This window comes from Bufo bufo, chromosome 5 (assembly GCF_905171765.1).
Source record: "Bufo bufo chromosome 5, aBufBuf1.1, whole genome shotgun sequence".
NCBI classification, from domain to species: domain Eukaryota; kingdom Metazoa; phylum Chordata; class Amphibia; order Anura; family Bufonidae; genus Bufo; species Bufo bufo.
Window position 1 is genome coordinate 550,546,290 of NC_053393.1, and position 13,796 is coordinate 550,560,085.

Consider the following 13,796-nt stretch of genomic DNA (forward strand, 5'->3'; position numbering starts at 1 on the left):
GATCAGTACAGGATAAGTAATGTATGTACACAGTGACTGCACCAGCAGAACAGTGAGTGCAGCTCTGGAGTATAATACAGGATGTAACTCAGGATCAGTACAGGATAAGTAATGTAATGTACACAGTGACTGCACCAGCAGAATAGTGAGTGCAGCTCTGGAGTATAATACAGGATGTAACTCAGGATCAGTACAGGATAAGTAATGTATGTACACAGTGACTGTACCAGCAGAATAGTGAGTGCAGCTCTGGAGTATAATACCGGATAGTGATGTATGTAGACATTTGCTCGGGCACTTATCGTACAGTGTATAACATCTTTGTGTGCAGATTTCTGTTTCCCTTTCTGGCATTATAATAAGGAGCCTTTAACCCTTCAGTGACAGTGGCCATGCTGGAACCTGTAGTGAGCTGGGTGATTACCTTGCTTCTCCCGCTCCAGTTTGGCCAGGTTGAGGTTCTGGGTGGTGGTGTCAATCTCCTTCTTGATCAGGTTGATCCTCTGAGTGACCTCCTTCAGCTTCCTCCCCTGCTCGGCCAGGGTGGACTTATTCTCCTTAAAGATTCGGTTCAGTTCGCTGCCTCTTTCCGCTTTAAACTCCTCAAATGCTGAAGCTTTGGGGGGAGGAGTCCTGAGGGGGAAACGGCAGAGGCGGGCTGGGTGAGAATTCTATTCAGGAGGACTCCTTTAAATGATGCCATTTGTAAGGTGAACTAGAAGAGTCCAGCAAGAGGCAGCTTCTGCCCTGTTACACGGTGTCCCTCTTGCAGCCAGAAGGGGGCACTATTTCCATACATCTCCTTGATACCACTCTCCAGGCTCCTCCCACATACAGAGGCTCCTCCTCTCAGTCCTGCTATAATGACTTCCCCCCCTGGCGGTTCAGTCCTTCTGCTTTTGTATTGCATTCATGGTAGCGGGCGCGCCACCCGGACCTCCGTTACACATAGTTTGGAGGTGCTGGTCTAAGGCTACTTTCATACTTGCGTTTTTTAATTCCGGTATTGAGATCCGGCAGAGGATCTCAATACCGGAATTAAACGGATCCGTTTTGATTTTGCGTTTTTGATTGAAGACATCCTGATGTATCCTGAACAGATCTCTTTCCATACAGAATGCATGAGGACTAAACGGAAACGTTTTTTTCTGGTATTGAGTTTCTCTGCCGGATTTCAATACCGGAAAACAACAACGCAAGTGTGGAAGCGGCCTAAGGCTAGGGCTGCGCATTAGCCGTGCGACATGTAGGGTACAACATCGCTACAAGTGTCGCGCAACACTGAGGTCGCACCAAAGTCGAGCTACATTTTTTATAATGATGGTCTATGGCAGGGATGCTCAACCTGTGGCCCTCCAGCTGTTGCATGCTGGGAGTTGTAGTTTTGCAACAGCTGGAGGGCCGCAGGTTGGGCATCCCTGGTCTATGGTGTCGCATTGCGACGCGCTGTGACTGCGACAGTCGCAAAAAAATCCATCTTGGATGGATTTTTTTAGACTGTTGTGTTGCAGTCGCAGCGCGGCACATGGCGCCGTGTAGAACTGGCCTAACTCTCTTCAGCATCGTACATTTGGGGGAGCGGCTGCCTCTATTTAGGCCGTGCACTCGCACCCATCTGCCTGCTGGTTTTAATCATAAGCATCATTCATTAAGCTAGTCCTTATACACAGCAATCAATCTGAACAAAAACAGCTGCAGTTTAAAGCATGGGGGGAGACGGAGAAGCAACCTCTGACATAAAGTGTTCTTTATGAGTGTCCAATACACTATATAACTAGGCTGTAGGGTTGGAATCACTGATAGCAGAGCGGCACTATAAGGACTCTTTCACACGGGCGTCATGTTTTTGGCCCGGATAAGAATGCGCGATTTTTCCGCGCGAGTGCAAAACATTGTAATGTGTTTTGCACGCGCGTGAGAAAACTCGACATGTTTGGTACCCAGACCCGAACCCAGACTTCTTCACAGAAGTTCAGGTTTGGGGTTGGTGTTGTGTATATTGTATTATTTTCCATTATAACATGGTTATAAGGGAAAATAATAGCATCCTTAATACAGACTGCATAGTACAATAGCGCTGGAGGGGTTAATACAGAATGCATAGTACAATAGCGCTGGAGGGGTTAATACAGAATGCATAGTACAATAGGGCTGGAGGGGTTAATACAGAACGCATAGTACAATAGGGCTGGAGGGGTTAATACAGAACGCATAGTACAATAGCGCTGGAGGGGTTAATACAGAATGCATAGTACAATAGGGCTGGAGGGGTTAATACAGAATGCATAGTACAATAGGACTGGAGGGGTTAATACAGAACGCATAGTACAATAGGGCTGGAGGGGTTAATACAGAACGCATAGTACAATAGCGCTGGAGGGGTTAATACAGAATGCTTAGTACAATAGGGCTGGAGGGGTTAATACAGAATACATAGTACAATAGGGCTGGAGGGGTTAATACAGAATGCATAGTACAATAGTGCTGGAGGGGTTAATACAGAATGCATAGTACAATAGGGCTGGAGGGTTTAATACAGAATGCATAGTACAATAGGGCTGGAGGGGTTAATACAGGATGCATAGTACAATAGGGCTGGAGGGGTTAATACAGAATGCATAGTACAATAGCGCTGGAGGGGTTAATACAGAATGCATAGTACAATAGGGCTGGAGGGGTTAATACAGAACGCATAGTACAATAGGACTGGAGGGGTTAATACAGAACGCATAGTACAATAGGGCTGGAGGGGTTAATACAGAACGCATAGTACAATAGCGCTGGAGGGGTTAATACAGAATGCTTAGTACAATAGGGCTGGAGGGGTTAATACAGAATACATAGTACAATAGGGCTGGAGGGGTTAATACAGAATACATAGTACAATAGGGCTGGAGGGTTTAATACAGAATGCATAGTACAATAGTGCTGGAGGGGTTAATACAGAATGCATAGTACAATAGGGCTGGAGGGTTTAATACAGAATGCATAGTACAATAGGGCTGGAGGGGTTAATACAGAATACATAGTACAATAGCGCTGGAGGGGTTAATACAGAATGCATAGTACAATAGCGCTGGAGGGGTTAATACAGAACGCATAGTACAATAGGGCTGGAGGGGTTAATACAGAACGCATAGTACAATAGGGCTGGAGGGGTTAATACAGAACGCATAGTACAATAGCGCTGGAGGGGTTAATACAGAATGCATAGTACAATAGGGCTGGAGGGGTTAATACAGAACGCATAGTACAATAGGACTGGAGGGGTTAATACAGAACGCATAGTACAATAGGGCTGGAGGGGTTAATACAGAACGCATAGTACAATAGCGCTGGAGGGGTTAATACAGAATGCTTAGTACAATAGGGCTGGAGGGGTTAATACAGAATACATAGTACAATAGGGCTGGAGGGGTTAATACAGAATGCATAGTACAATAGTGCTGGAGGGGTTAATACAGAATGCATAGTACAATAGGACTGGAGGGGTTAATACAGAATGCATAGTACAATAGGGCTGGAGGGTTTAATACAGAATGCTTAGTACAATAGGGCTGGAGGGGTTAATACAGGATGCATAGTACAATAGGGCTGGAGGGGTTAATACAGAATGCATAGTACAATAGGGCTGGAGGGGTTAATACAGGATGCATAGTACAATAGGGCTGGAGGGGTTAATACAGGATGCATAGTACAATAGGGCTGGAGGGGTTAATACAGAATGCATAGTACAATAGCGCTGGAGGGGTTAATACAGAATGCATAGTACAATAGGGCTGGAGGGGTTAATACAGAACGCATAGTACAATAGGACTGGAGGGGTTAATACAGAACGCATAGTACAATAGGGCTGGAGGGGTTAATACAGAACGCATAGTACAATAGCGCTGGAGGGGTTAATACAGAATGCTTAGTACAATAGGGCTGGAGGGGTTAATACAGAATACATAGTACAATAGGGCTGGAGGGGTTAATACAGAATACATAGTACAATAGGGCTGGAGGGTTTAATACAGAATGCATAGTACAATAGTGCTGGAGGGGTTAATACAGAATGCATAGTACAATAGGGCTGGAGGGTTTAATACAGAATGCATAGTACAATAGGGCTGGAGGGGTTAATACAGAATACATAGTACAATAGCGCTGGAGGGGTTAATACAGAATGCATAGTACAATAGCGCTGGAGGGGTTAATACAGAATGCATAGTACAATAGGGCTGGAGGGGTTAATACAGAACGCATAGTACAATAGGGCTGGAGGGGTTAATACAGAACGCATAGTACAATAGCGCTGGAGGGGTTAATACAGAATGCATAGTACAATAGGGCTGGAGGGGTTAATACAGAATGCATAGTACAATAGGACTGGAGGGGTTAATACAGAACGCATAGTACAATAGGGCTGGAGGGGTTAATACAGAACGCATAGTACAATAGCGCTGGAGGGGTTAATACAGAATGCTTAGTACAATAGGGCTGGAGGGGTTAATACAGAATACATAGTACAATAGGGCTGGAGGGGTTAATACAGAATGCATAGTACAATAGTGCTGGAGGGGTTAATACAGAATGCATAGTACAATAGGACTGGAGGGGTTAATACAGAATGCATAGTACAATAGGGCTGGAGGGTTTAATACAGAATGCTTAGTACAATAGGGCTGGAGGGGTTAATACAGGATGCATAGTACAATAGGGCTGGAGGGGTTAATACAGAATGCATAGTACAATAGGGCTGGAGGGGTTAATACAGGATGCATAGTACAATAGGGCTGGAGGGGTTAATACAGGATGCATAGTACAATAGGGCTGATGGGGTTAAAAAATAAATAAAAATAATTTAACTCACCTTAATCCACTTGTTCGCGCAGCCGGCATCTCTTCTGTCTTCTTCTTTGAGGAATAGGACCTTTGATGATGTCACTGTGCTCATCACATGGTCCGTCACATGATCTTTTACCATGGTGATGGATCATGTGACGGACCATGTGATGAGCGCAGTGACGTCACCACAGGTCCTTTTCCTGTGCACAGCAAAGATGAAGACAGAAGAAATGCCGGGGTGCGCGAACAAGTGGATTAAGGAGAGTTAATTTATTTTTTTTATTTTTTTAACCCCTCCAGCGCTATTGTACTATGCATTCTGTATTCAGAATGATATTATTTTCCCTTATAACCATGTTATAAGGGAAAATAATAAAGATCGGGTCTCCATCCCGATCGTCTCCTAGCAACCGTGCGTGAAAATCGCACCGCATCCGCACTTGCTTGCGGATGCGATTTTCACGCAGCCCCATTCACTTCTATGGGGCCTGCGTTGCGTGGAAAACGCACAATATAGAGCATGCAGCGATTTTCACGCAACGCACAAGTGATGCGCGAAAATCACTGCTCATGTGAACAGCCCCATAGAAGTGAATGGGTCCGGATTCAGTGCGTTTGCAATGCGTTCACCTCATGTATTGCACCCGCGCGGAAATCTCGCCCCCGTGTGAAAGGGGCCTAAGGCGTGAGGGATGAAGAGAGCAGCAGTCTTGGCCTCTGATGAGACGGGAGATGGAGTTCAGACTATTCCAGCCTCCAGCACACGATACGTATAAGCTGGAGTCTCTGATCTTGTTTGAGCTAAATAGAGCTGAGCTGCAGTGTAAAGCATAGGGAGAGAGCAGCAGCCTCTGATAGGACAAGAGGGGAACTTTAGACAATGTGAGACTCCAATAGACAATGCAGGTAGGGACTACGGCTACACATGGCACCTGTGACTCTCACCCAGGGCGGCTCGTCTCCTCCTTTGCCGCCATCTCTGACCGTTGGGTGTCCATAGTCACGTTCTCCTGCTGTTCTTTGATTGCTGATTCCCTCACATCAAGCTCCCGGAAGGACATGGACATCATGGTTTTGGACGGTGAGGCGGCCTCTAGATCCTTCCCGATGGCAGGGCTCGCCGCTCCGTCCCTGCGACCAGTGGGGCTAAAAGTAGCAGAGAGGATGAAGTGCTGCCGTCACCTTTATGGCAGTGCCTGCCCCTTTAAGGCCAGCGTCCTACTAGTCAGCGATAACAGTGAAATGTTCTGCAGCTTACTGATAGTGTGCACTGATTCCTAAAACATTTCACAATCTCCGCTTGCTGTTAATGAATGGGAATAATCACGTTTACTGAAAAGCTTTCCAGACGTCTCACAGCAGAGAAATGGGAAGTATCACCAGGTAACGAGACCATTCGTTACTGTAATCGTCACATTTATTTCTATAAAGTTACTAAATATAATGTTTACATGACATATAGAGAAGTGTCTGTATATAATGCAGATAACAATACAAGAATGTACAGAAGAATCTACTTAAAGGGGTTCTCCGGGAATTAAGAAAATTTAAATTCTTCAATAATACTTTATATTAAATATATTCCCAAATACCTTTCATTAGTTACAGTACAATGGCTCGTTTTGTCCGGGAAGCAATCGTCAGGGGAAACAAAGTGGTCGCTGTCCTATTAGTATACGCAGAACCTGTCCTAATCATACAGCCGCACAAGTTACTTCACAGCACTGAGCTAAAGAGCTGCCTCATCCTTCTCTCTTCTCTGCTTGTCAGGGGTTATGATCCTGAATACAGCTGATAAGAACTTTAGCTGAATCTCTGGGGAATTTAGTTCACGAGGAGACATGAAGTACAGAGAGGACGGACAGGACAGGCTGTGGTGATGGAAACAAGAGCTGCTGCTCATTATCCTCTCATGTCTCCTCGTCACCTCCATTCTCACAGAAATTCACCTTTTATTCAGGATCATAACCCCTGAGAAGCAGAGCAGAGCAGATGATGAGGCAGCTCTTTAGCTCAGTGCTGTGAAGTAACATGTCCTTCTGTATGATTAGGACAGGTTCTGTGTGCAGTAATAGGACGGAGGCTATTTTATTTCCCCTGATGATTGCTCCCCAGACAAAAGAGCCATTATAACTAATGAAAGGTATTTGGAAATATATTTATTATAAAATAATATTTAAGTATTTTCATTTTCCTAATTCCCAGAGAACCCCTTGAAGTATTTACTCATAGAAAATCCTCCTATAGACGGCGGTGCGGCCTGTGGTCACCGTCAGTGTATCTACCTCCTATAGACGGCGGTGCGGCCTGTGATCACTGTCAGTGTATCTACCTCCTATAGACGGCGGTGCGGCCTGTGATCACTGTCAGTGTATCTACCTCCTATAGACGGCGGTGCGGCCTGTGATCACTGTCAGTGTATCTACCTCCTATAGACGGCGGTGCGGCCTGTGATCACTGTCAGTGTATCTACCTCCTATAGACGGCGGTGCGGCCTGTGGTCACTGTCAGTGTATCTACCTCCTATAGACGGCGGTGCGGCCTGTGATCACTGTCAGTGTATCCACCTCCTATAGACGGCGGTGCGGCCTGTGATCACTGTCAGTGTATCTACCTCCTATAGACGGTGGTGCGGCCTGTGATCGCTGTCAGTGTATCTACCTCCTATAGACGGCGGTGCGGCCTGTGATCACTGTCAGTGTATCCACCTCCTATAGACGGCGGTGCGGCCTGTGATCACTGTCAGTGTATCTACCTCCTATAGACGGCGGTGCGGCCTGTGATCACTGTCAGTGTATCTACCTCCTATAGACGGCGGTGCGGCCTGTGATCACTGTCAGTGTATCTACCTCCTATAGACGGTGGTGCGGCCTGTGATCACCGTCAGTGTATCTACCTCCTATAGACGGTGGTGCGGCCTGTGATCACTGTCAGTGTATCTACCTCCTATAGACGGCGGTGCGGCCTGTGATCACTGTCAGTGTATCTACCTCCTATAGATGGCGGTGCGGCCTGTGATCACTGTCAGTGTATCTACCTCCTATAGACGGCGGTGCGGCCTGTGATCACTGTCAGTGTATCTACCTCCTATAGACGGCGGTGCGGCCTGTGATCACTGTCAGTGTATCTACCTCCTATAGACGGCGGTGCGGCCTGTGATCACTGTCAGTGTATCTACCTCCTATAGACGGCGGGGCAGAGATGTCCCCCTGTAGTGGCCCGACATCTGCCCAACCTTGATGGGGGCTGTCAGTGACCCTTATTCTGTGAATCCCCCCCCCGATCCCCCCCACTCTCACCTGGACAGATCCTTCGACTTCCGCCCTTTGGATTTCCTTGCGGACAGGGATCGATTTGATTTGGAAGAAAATGGAGCCACTCCGATGCCGAAACTGCTCCCGTCCACCTCCCCAACCAGCTTCCCATCTGGGTCCAGCACGCCGGCCTGGAAGAGACACTGGGGTTATAGTAACTGATGACTGTGGTCTGTGTGCACCCAGAATCCCCGGTTCTGCAGCGCCCCCTACAAGGTGAGGTCCGTAGCACTCTTCACCCTGAAGTTCCTGGTAGAAGAAAGGAATTCCAGAAATGTAGTGAAGACTGACACGGGTGGGGCAGTAGTGGAGAATATAATGCCATATGAGAATCGAGAGTTATTTTCCCTTCTGGGTCTGGAGAAAGCTGACAACTTTTCTGGTTGTCACCGAGCTTCTGAACTTGACCCGTGTGACAGAATTGCGACATTTCACAAGATACAATGTGTCAGGTGACTGTACATTAATTATATTGTAAGGCGTGTACCGGTTCACCGGAGAGCCGCAACGAGGAGCGGGGGGACAGTTAGGCTCCATTCACACGTCCGTGGTGTGTTGCGGACCCGCAAGCTGCGGACAAGAATAGGACATGTTCGATCTTTTGCGGAGCTGCGGACCTGAAGATCGGGCCGCGCTCCGATAATGCGGATGCTGACAGCACACTGTGTGCTGTCCGCATCCATTCCGTGCCCATAGAAAATGAATGGGTCCGCACCCGTTCTGAAAAATTGCGGAACGGATGCGGACCCATTTGCGGACGTGTGAATGGAGCCTTATAATGGACGGACATCAGGACATTTTTTAGTTTCTTTCTCTCTCTTACAGGTTTCTGTGTTTTCCCTCAAACATCAGAAGATTTCCAGATGCTTTACACTGCAGCTCTGCTTCACTAGAACAGTCTAGTTACTAAGGGCCCACTGTCTCAGTGATGGTATCAGGCGTCCCTAGCAACCAGACTGTCCGGATACTCAGCTCTTCTGCTGAGCGAATATTTTCATAAATTCAGACCTCTAAAGACGGAACAGACCCAGTCACCGCTCACTGTCATGTTGTCAGGTCCCGTTACCACTCAGTGATGTGCCGTCAGGTCCCGTTACCACTCAGTGATGTGCCGTCAGGTCCCGTTACCACTCAGTGATGTGCCGTCAGGTCCCGTTACCACTCAGTGATGTGCCGTCAGGTCCCGTTACCACTCAGTGATGTGCCGTCAGGTCCCGTTACCACTCAGTGATGTGCCGTCAGGTCCCGTTACCACTCAGTGATGTGCCGTCAGGTCCCGTTACCACTCAGTGATGTGCCGTCAGGTCCCGTTACCACTCAGTGATGTGCCGTCAGGTCCCGTTACCACTCAGTGATGTGCCGTCAGGTCCCGTTACCACTCAGTGATGTGCCGTCAGGTCCCGATTTGGCTCAGTACTGTGTTGTCAGGTCCTGTTAATGCTCAGGGATGTGTTGTCAGGTCCCGTTACCGCACAGTGATGTGATGTCAGGTCCCGTTACCGCTCAGGGATGTGTTGTCAGGTCCTGTTACCGCTCAGGGGTGTGTTGTCAGGTCCTGTTACCGCTCAGGGGTGTGTTGTCAGGTCCTGTTACCGCTCAGGGGTGTGTTGTCAGGTCCTGTTACCGCTCAGGGGTGTGTTGTCAGGTCCTGTTACCGCTCAGTTATGTGTTGTCAGGTCCTGTTACTGCCCAGTGATGTGTTGTCAGGTCCCGCTAACGCTCAGTGCTGTGTTGTCGCTCTGGCACTTACCTTCTGCGCGGTGCTGATTGCTGTGTAGTTGTTCTTATCAATCAGCGTGTATTTCTCCCTCAGCCGAGCCTCCACCTCCTGCTCCTGTCGGCTGAAATACAAGCAGGTCACCTCCAGCCCCAGAGTGACTCTGTGCCGCCTGATTTAACCCCTACGTTTCTATGGCCTTGGGCGCGGTGTGGGAGGGCCTGTTACATGAGGCGTGGTATTCTGTAATATCACTGCGACCACAGCCGTGCTCTTACAAACAAGAGCGTTTTATGGAATTTTTTTCACTTTGGACATTTTTCAATAACTTAAAGGAGTATTCCCATCACAGACACTAGGATATGCCCCCAGAGGTGGGACCCGCACCTACAATCAGAATGGAGCCGGGAAATGAACAGAGGGCGCACTGCGCATGCGCAGCCACCCTCCATTCATTTCAATGGGGCTCCCGAGAATAGCCGATCGCTGGCTCAGCTATTTCCGTCTGTCCCTCAGAAATAAATGGGGGAAGGGGCCGCGCGTGCGCTCCCATTCACTTCTATGGGAGCAGTGCTTGGTGGTGGACGGACCCCGGGAAATCTGGGGTCCTCCAGCCACAGCTCTCCCCACTCCATTCTCGTTGTAGGTGCTGGTCCCAGAGGTGGGACCCGCACCTATCAGACAATAGGGGCGTATCCTAGCGATATGCCTCCATTGTCTGTGATGGGAATACCCCTTTCATTTAATTATTTTCTGCTATTTTCCTTCATGCTTTACCCTGCAGTTTCGCCACATTACAGCTATGATCACTAAGTCTATGGAGTGTGGGGTAGTCAAGAATTAACATCCTGTTTCATCAGAGGCTCAGGCTGCTTCCCTGCCCTTCCTCGTGCTTAACACTGCAGCACTGCTCCCCAAGAGATCAGCTATGATCATTTGCTCCAGCTTCGCTGTATTGCCTATTAGAGTCTTGGGTAGTCCATATTCCACCTCTTGTCACATGAAGGGCTCAGACTGCTGCTCTGCTCCTCCCCCATGCTTTACACTGCAGCTTGCTCATATTGGATACTGTATCCCCAGAAGCTCAGCAGGAATCCAGTAAGTGGAGAGATTATTATATTACAGGAGGGACGAAAGATTATAAACTTCAGGACCTGCTGCACATAGATTGAGGGGGTGGAGCCTCAGTATGGAGGAGGAGCCTGGAGAGCGGCTACAATTGCTGCAGACACTTACTTTAAAATCATCTTGAACTGGGAGAAGACTTCCTGGATCTGCCGGAGGTTTAGGATCTGTGGAAGATGAACGAATGGCAAGTGAATAATGGACCCCAGGGGGCGACGAGGAGACGGGAGGGCAAGACAGCAGGAGCTACAGAGATCAGTACAGGATAAGTAATGTATGTACACAGTGACTGCACCAGCAGAATAGTGAGTGCAGCTCTGGAGTATAATACAGGATGTAACTCAGGATCAGTACAGGATAAGTAATGTATGTACACAGTGACTGCACCAGCAGAATAGTGAGTGCAGCTCTGGAGTATAATACAGGATGTAACTCAGGATCAGTACAGGATAAGTAATGTATGTACACAGTGACTGCACCAGCAGAATAGTGAGTGCAGCTCTGGAGTATAATACAGGATGTAACTCAGGATCAGTACAGGATAAGTAATGTATGTACACAGTGACTGCACCAGCAGAATAGTGAGTGCAGCTCTGGAGTATAATACAGGATGTAACTCAGGATCAGTACAGGATAAGTAATGTATGTACACAGTGACTGCACCAGCAGAATAGTGAGTGCAGCTCTGGAGTATAATACAGGATGTAACTCAGGATCAGTACAGGATAAGTAATGTATGTACACAGTGACTGCACCAGCAGAATAGTGAGTGCAGCTCTGGAGTATAATACAGGATGTAACTTGGGATCAGTACAGGATAAGTAATGTATGTACACAGTGACTGCACCAGTAGAATAGTGAGTGCAGCTCTGGAGTATAATACAGGATGTAACTCAGGATCAGTACAGGATAAGTAAGGTATGTACACAGTGACTGCACCAGCAGAATAGTGAGTGCAGCTCTGGACACTTCACTCTCAGCTCTGCTCATTCATGTGTCTGAGTTTTACTCACATCGATCTCATCCAGGTTTCCGTCTAGATATCTGCAGACTTGCGAGTTGATCTCTGCGATCTGGTTGTCAGTGAACGGTTCATAGTTGGCGGAAGGGCGTTTAGTCTGAAAAATGTCACAAACAACAGCAATTAGGGTGTCACATGGCACAAGGTTACACCCGTCGGGTGACAGAAGGCTCTACACATATGTAATGATATAAGGGTTACTTGTATCCAGGAAGATGTGCGCTCCACTATAGACAGCACTTCGCGGGTTAAATCTACAAATGATAGCCTTGCATGATTCATTTCATTTTTTCCCATTTTCTCTAGTCACATCCAGAGCTGCATTCACAATTCTGCTCATTTCTTCACAGCTCTCAAACTATTGGGCTCACATTTCAAAGTTAGATCAGTTTATATACCCAGCATACTCTGCAGCAGTGCATTGTGGGAGTGTTTGTTGCTGTGCAGCATTTTGGTGTAGAAAAACATAAAACCTCCCATTTCATTAATGGATTTCAGCTGAGCTGTTTGGCCGGTGTCTTATTAGTGCACCCATTTCAAGTGGCAGCCGGGAGAATTTTATATGCATATCCGGATGTGACTAGAGACAATTTTAAATGCAGCTCTGGATTTGACTGGAGACAACTGTAAATGCAGCTCAGGATGTGACTGGAGACAACTGTAAATGCAGCTCAGGATGTGACTGGAGACAACTGTAAATGCAGCTCAGGATGTGACTGGAGACAATTCTAAATGCAGCTCTGGATGTGACTGGAGATGAGATGTAACTCGGAATATTCCTGGGCAGACTTAACCTGTGACTTGCCGCCCAGCACTTGATTCGTCGTCCTTACCAGGGTATCGTGGAGGGTCAGCTCCCGCCTCAGGTGATCGATCTCTCTCTGCAGGTTCTTACTCACTCGCTGAGGACAGAAGTGATGGGAGAACATTACAAATTATCAAGAGTTCCTGCAAATCTGTGTCACCCTGCACCCTAATATTCTGAGCACCCACCACAGGGGCCCCCCAAACAAAAACGACTGGCCATAATTTTCACATTCTCATTTAAACCTTGTTTCTAATTTCTTATTTTCTCTCAATCCCTGACTGCAGACTGCAGTGTAAAGCATGGAGGCTTACATGCTAGTTGTCATGGCTACGCCCAGGGTCATGTATGGATCTTATATGTAATTGTGCTTCTGTGGACCCTAGAGATTTCCACGACAGCCAGCATGAAAAACCTCCATTCTTTACACTGCAGGCTGCATCCAGAGAAATGGAAAATTCTGCAAAATAGAAACAAGTAATGGATCAGCTTTATGTATAAACCAGTTTCGAGTCCTTTAATGGACGCCAGTGAATATGAGGCGGCATGGGCTGACATCCCCCATGGGCAGTGTCTCGGATAACAGCTTCCCGTGTGGCCCATATGGACCGTGCGGTACCCGTAATCAGCAGCGCCGGCTTACCACAGGGTCATAGCGCTCCACGACAATCGATTCGGCCGGGATACATTTCATCCTGCTGCCAAATCGGAGCGTGGACAGCTGAGAAAAAAGGAGAGAAGGGTTAATTCTGATGACAATAACTCTGCAGCAAGCGGTGTTGTATATTCTATGGGGGGGGGGGGGGGGGTCTATGTACATACCCCACCCATATGGTATCCTATAGGCATTGGTTCTCCAGTTTGTGGAAGGCAATGCATTCTGGGAAAAGTATGGAAATGAAGGAAGAAGCTAACTCTCTAGTGCCACCTATAGACCGCTGCCCTGTACGTCTTACCTCCTGCCCTATAGGTGGCACTAGAAGC

The 13,796-nt window shown here is 47.6% G+C and overlaps 1 protein-coding gene across 3 annotated transcripts in view; it reads right to left on the reverse strand.

The window, feature by feature from the left end:
* KIF9 (kinesin family member 9) overlaps positions 1-13,796 on the reverse strand; it is a 49,997-nt gene that overhangs the window by 3,331 nt on the left and 32,870 nt on the right. For all 3 annotated transcript variants that reach the window (XM_040431480.1, XM_040431477.1, XM_040431479.1), the window contains exons 10-17: positions 13,456-13,533; positions 12,841-12,909; positions 12,000-12,104; positions 11,098-11,153; positions 9,895-9,985; positions 8,130-8,275; positions 5,776-5,976; positions 425-633 (exon numbers count right to left, since the gene is read on the reverse strand). In XM_040431480.1, the coding sequence (XP_040287414.1) occupies positions 425-633; positions 5,776-5,976; positions 8,130-8,275; positions 9,895-9,985; positions 11,098-11,153; positions 12,000-12,104; positions 12,841-12,909; positions 13,456-13,533 (955 nt within the window). The remainder of the gene's footprint in view (positions 1-424; positions 634-5,775; positions 5,977-8,129; positions 8,276-9,894; positions 9,986-11,097; positions 11,154-11,999; positions 12,105-12,840; positions 12,910-13,455; positions 13,534-13,796) is intronic.